The 6,120-nt window shown below is 37.2% G+C and overlaps 1 protein-coding gene across 1 annotated transcript in view; it reads right to left on the minus strand.

The window, feature by feature from the left end:
* Positions 1-305: 305 nt before the first annotated feature.
* The window catches only part of Rnd3 (Rho family GTPase 3), a 20,132-nt gene continuing 14,317 nt past the window's right edge, over positions 306-6,120 (minus strand). The window contains exons 5-6 of the mRNA XM_023721400.1: positions 4,056-4,190; positions 306-2,439 (exon numbers count right to left, since the gene is read on the minus strand). Of these exons, the coding sequence (XP_023577168.1) occupies positions 2,188-2,439; positions 4,056-4,190 (387 nt within the window). The 3' untranslated portion in view covers positions 306-2,187. The remainder of the gene's footprint in view (positions 2,440-4,055; positions 4,191-6,120) is intronic.

The raw sequence follows: 6,120 nt of genomic DNA on the forward strand, positions 1-6,120 counted from the left end.
GGGATTTCCATGCTTCCTTCAATGTAATCCTAGGCAGTACCCTGGCTTTTTTTTTTTTTTTGCATATGATCAAATAATTTAATGTAAATATGCCTTATTTTCTTATGATTTGAAATCATCATAAAAACCTCTTAAGCACAGTTATCTTTCTTTGAGTATTACCACTACTGAGAATTTAAAAATTTCCAGGCCTGGCCATCCAGGAAAACTTGGGCCACATTCCAAAATCATCTCTATTAAATTACAAAGTGAAATAGCACAATCAGGAAGTAGAGAATAAAAGAAAGAGAACATTTAGACAAAGACATGGTTACTTTTTATTTGAAGGGGGAAAAAGTATGTTTTAATAAATACTGCAGAAACATTGACCAAACAAACATACAAAGTGACTTCGACATTTAAAAAAAATGCAACATAAGTTCTGCTTTATAACAGTTATAACTTATTTTCTTTTTACAATATTTAAATACAGAAAGCACTTGCCAGCTATTTTGTAATACTGTCCAAAGCATAATGCTGCATCAATCAAAGGATATAATGTTGGGAAAACATCTGTATCTTGTGGGAAATGACTCAAATGATATTTTCTTGCAGAGACAAAACAAAGTGCTTGTAAGACACCAAACGGAGGGCTGTAATTGACTTAATCTACTCTCCTGCCACAGAGTAATGGGAACACAGCTTCAAGACTTCAAAAATGAAGCATTGTGATGGGAAAGAAAGCTTGTTTTTAACAAGCGCCAACAATAAACAAGTCAGATCTGGCTTCTTCTCTGAAAGAATCCCTAGCTAGAATGGGTCAAAAATCTACCTGTAAACTATTTTAAATGTTGATTATTGTATGCAACAACAAAGATGCAGTTTTCAACCTGGACCCTGGGTAAATCTGGTTAAGTGGATCTTAGCAATAGCTCTCAGAAATGCCAGAAAGAAAAGAAAAAAAGTAAAGAAAAGAAAGAAAAGAAAAGAAAAGAAAAGAAAAGAAAAGAAGAAAAGAAAAGGAAAGGAAAGGAAAGAAAAGGAAAGAAAGCAAGGAAGGAAGAAATGCCCTAGTGTAATGTCATGACTGGCATCATATAATTTTCTACTAGGGATTTTCTAAAGCTCGGTAAGTGGGTCCTTCTCAAATGCATGTTCATTTAAGGAAAGTATAATAAACCAACAGATCATTAGATGCTGCCAACTGGAGCGCCATCTCAAAATAAGAGTCCTTCTGCTTTGTACATTTGGTAGCGTATTTCCTGACACCTTTACTCACAAACTGTGCTTTCTGCTACTATTCCTTCATTCATTACCTCTCCTGGTGAAAATAGTACCTATATTTTTCTCCCTTGGATCATTCTATAACACAAAGACACTTTTATTTGACTTTGCATTTTCATCAACAATGGCAAAAAAAAAAAAAATCACACACCTCTTTTCTAAACAGCGCACAAAAATATTACATTGAGCAATTTACCACTTGTTAATGACAATCACAATGAACAGAACCATCAGACTGAATCAAAATCAACGCCTCTTTCTATTTGATCTATGCAATCTTTGTAGCGCTGGTCTACACATCTTGCAAGGCTGCAAACACTTTTCTTCAGAACCATCTCGCTGAGCAGTCATCTTCAGGAGGGCAGGATTTCAAAGCCTCATGAAGTTTCCCTCTGGAATCCCATGGGTCCTGATACAATTTCCATTTTAATGACGAGCTAGGAGGAAATTAGATCGCATCCTCTAGCAAACTAAATGCTAAGGTTACAGTGCCAGTTCCCCAATGAGATGGTATATTAATATATATATATTTTTTGTAAAAGGAGATTAAAACATTTAAAAATGAAAGTAGAGATCCACGAATAGAATGTAACAAAACAAAACAGAACAGAACACGACGCAAGCACCACTCTGTGATTTTTCTTCATGGAGGTACTCGCCTTCCTCCTCACCTCTCTTAGCCCATTTTGCATCTCTCCTTTTTGGCATATTTTTCAAGTCACACTTCAAAACACTTCAACGTTGTTGCTTCTCACCACTCGGCCTACACGCCGAGCCTAAGGACAGGATTCCACAAAGATAGGGGTCCCCTCAGGGGCCTCCTGAGCCTGCAGTGTATGTGGCTTTGGCTGTCCTTCTCACCTTTTTGTTTCGCTCGCGTTTTTACACTAGATTCACTTGTCCTCATTAAAGATAACGAAAGATTCACATCACAGTGCAGCTCTTTGCTTTGTCCTTTCTTAAGTCCGTAGTAACTGCCGAGAGTTCTGGTCTGCTAGGCATGTGTGAAATCCGCTTTGTGGCCCTCTGTGATTTGTTCCGCTTAACGTTTTTATTTGTCTTATTTACACATGCCAAGGTGGCAACGTGAAAAATGTCTCTGACACTATTTTCTGACTGCAAAGCTGAACATTCAATATAAGTAGCTGCTCCAATCTGTTTGGCCATATTTGCCCCCTGAAAAAGAAGAGAAGGGATTTAATTAGCAAAAAGACCTTGGGGGAATCCTTCCCTCTGTACTCTTGCTATATTTTACTGTTTTCGGCTGCCATGAGCTGCTGCCCTCTACCATGTGCCTCTCTGCCATATAGCCAGCTGATTTTGGACTGAAATCCTGACAAAGTGTGAGGTGAAAAAAAAAATCCTTCCTTCCTTGAAGAAAAAAAAAAAAAAAAAGGACCTTAGGAAAAAGCTAAGAAGTGTCTTCTAATACCACAAAACAATTTTCATTGCCAAACATTTTCTAATATGTCAGCTGAATTTTCCAAGTGTTGTTACAAATGGAATTTATTCATTGATCTACGGTACTCTATTTATTACTTCGTGAATACCTGCAATCAAGACCCAGGCCTAAGGCACTCAAATGTTATCACTCATCTAAAGTCACAACGTCATTAATACAGGAAGGTCACAATCATCAAACACTTCATGAACTGATACAAGGAATGAGGAGAGGAGCTAAGAAGGCCATTCATACCCAATAGCAAATTCAACTAAGAGTGGCTGGTTACCCTGGAAGATTCCAGGGTCATCGGGAGGACAGAATCGTCCTAGTGCAATCTGTCAGCTAAGTCATGATCATAAACTGTATTTTCCACACAGTTCTGGCAGGGGCAGTCTGGCTTTTAGTGCCTGTTGGTGCCACTTATGGATATTTACTTTCTCTCTCCTTGACTATGCAAGTCAGTCAAAGCTACTCAACAGGTTATGCAAAACATAGTGGCAATGGATGGAATTTAAGTGCATTTTATATAAATTGATTTATGCAACTCTCTTACAGTCAAAATACATTGAAGAAAGGTATATGATCATGAAGTCTATTACTCTATGGAATGAAAGCACACAATTTGTAAACGTGGATGATGCTGACATGATATGTAATGACAAATGTGTACATAATCAAAATTACTTATTTAAATAACCAATTTTTTAAAATTACAAATGCAAGATGAAGAAGGTTACAGTATATATTTTTCTTTTTTAAATTTCTCATAATGTTGGGGGATTAAATGCAGGACCCTAAATGTTCTACCACTGAATCACATCCCCAGCCTTAGGTTGCATTATTTTAAATGACAAATATGAAATATAATTGTAGCTATTTCAACATGAGCCCTCTTCGGAATCTGGTTGTGGGTTTTAAGAGAATGAACTTCTGAAACTAACTCTCCATTCTAACTATTTGTGGGAAACGTGTAGAAATTCTAAAAGACAGTTTTATGAAATAAGCTATTGGAAATAGCCTGCTTAGGATTTTATTGGGCTGCTGAATATTAAATAAGATCACCTCTTTTAAATAGAACTACTGAATTTGACAATATTCTCTCTCAAATCTTCTAAACTTTAAACACACCAAGATTTGGAGGGATATACCAGAATAGGACATGATCAACTGTATATGTTCACAAGTATCATGTGATTGTGCTACTGAATGACAGGGTGTTTCACACTTCACAGATGACCACTGGCTGAACCTGTTTGTAGCAAAAGCAGCCATTTGTCATTCTATTTATTATGAGTGATACTCCGTTTCTTTCACCATGAAATTCACTTCACACTGATGCCGTACGTACCTGATCGTATGACACTGGAGTCTGCCTGTGATTTGAAAGTTCTACTAATGTACTAACATCTGTCCTCAAGTCAGACTTGCAGCCAACCAAGAGCATTTTGGTATTGGGACAAAACTCTTGGATTTCACCCTTCCACTGAAAGGGAGGAAAAAAGAAAAATTAATAAATACTGGAATCCCCATGATGAAAAGATTTTTTCATTCACAGAAACTAGAAGTACTCAAGAAGGACATTGAAAAGAGTGTTATTTCAAATGAAGACACAAACTTACATTTATTTCCCAGATAGATATTGTCCTACTACTTTTTAGAGTGGATCCATTAAAGAATGCCAATGAATATTATTAATGACTCTGTGACTCATTTATCCCTACTGAAAGAGATGTAGTGGGTGTGTCTGAAAGTAGCTGGAACAATTTCTTAATTATTGGAGGTATCTTTGACAGATAGCAATTATACAGGCTAACAACTATGTCCTTAGATCTGCTGAGCTAGTACTTTCTAGGTAGGGGCTGGACTGAGAGCCAAACCCAGCGCAAGTGTGTATTCACTGATTCCATCAGGAAAGGCTGAGCATGTCACCACCTGCTGCAGGCTCCAAGGAGACACCTGAGTGACAGTAAAACCCAATCTATTGCTTTCAAAGAGTTTTCTTCCATTCAAGTGGCTAAATGAATACAGAGCATCACAGGTGCAAAGAATCACCTCCTGGGTTCTGCAGAAGGCATTTGTCCTACTTTTAAAGTTGCATAAACTATTTCAATCTAGTCCAATTTGACCAGTTGTTTCATAACTTAACTGGAATTATGTGAACCTCCAAAAACACCTCACAAGGAATTCTAATTTTCCTCTTTAAAAGCAACCAGATGATATCTTGTGGCTTTGCTCGCTCCCACATGAGCGCTTCATCTTCAGGACGGGATTAGGAATCCCAAGTGTTCGCAGGAGCGCTCTGGCTCTTGGAGGCCAGGGTTTATGGGGCTGAGACTCTTCCACCCACATTCATAAATATGTCTTAAGTGCTCTATGAAGTATTGTGGTGATGACAAAAATGAATAAGACACAGCTGTGTCTTCCGGAAAGGAATTCACAGAAGAGCAAGGGTAATGAAGTCATGTGTCTAAGTGTAATATGAGATAAAAAGGACATCCTACAAGGATAATTGAAGAGACCATGAGAGGAGACCATCTCAGGTTTAGAGGTGCACTGTGGACAAAAATATTCTGGTCCACCAGTGCCTTGAGAGAAGTAGCACATTTTCCATAGAGAATAATGTGGGAAAAGAAATGCTTTCTTTTCTTCTTTCCAGAATGATTTAGGACCATTTACCAAGTGTTAAACAACACTGGAATCATAATTGGAACATTTAAAAAAAATGAATACAAAATCTCTGTTGTAAGGTACTCTAACCTCTTTGATATTCAGGACTGAATTAATCAAGGCCAACCACAGAAGGGGTTATTATGAGCATTAAGCCTCCAATGAATGGAAAGCATACTCATTAATATCCATACGGCCAAAGACAATATTCATTTGGTCTTAGACAACAGAAGCAAAGTAAAACAGAAGAAAAGCTTTTCATGATAAAATTTGATATTACATCAAGTAAAAGCTCCAGCAAATAAACAAGCGCTTTTCTCTACAGGCAGAACTAGCCAGATTGTTCTTCAGCTGAATAGCAACTCGGGCCTCCCTCCACCTGTCTAGCAATTGTTTCTAAGCATTAAAGACAGGAGAGGTACATTCTTGCCTGAATCCAACAAACATTAGCCTCATTTGATACTAGCACTCAAACTAAAAGGAGTTGAAAAGTGAAAAAGGGCCTTTTATCTATTAAGAAAATTGTATTTCTTTGAACTGTGTTCAGTGAAAACAGAGGAGGGTGATTATACATCATACCATCATCTCATAATGACCCACAAGCCAAGTGACCACATATCACAGAGAAATATAAATTAACAACAGTTCACAGTATTAAAACTCCACTAAACACAAAAAAACAAAAGAATCCAAACAAGTCAGAACGAGCTAAAAAACAAACAAACAAAAAAAAAAAAAAACAAAAA

This window comes from Octodon degus, unplaced genomic scaffold, assembly GCF_000260255.1.
Source record: "Octodon degus isolate 3935 unplaced genomic scaffold, OctDeg1.0 scaffold00082, whole genome shotgun sequence".
Classification (NCBI taxonomy): domain Eukaryota; kingdom Metazoa; phylum Chordata; class Mammalia; order Rodentia; family Octodontidae; genus Octodon; species Octodon degus.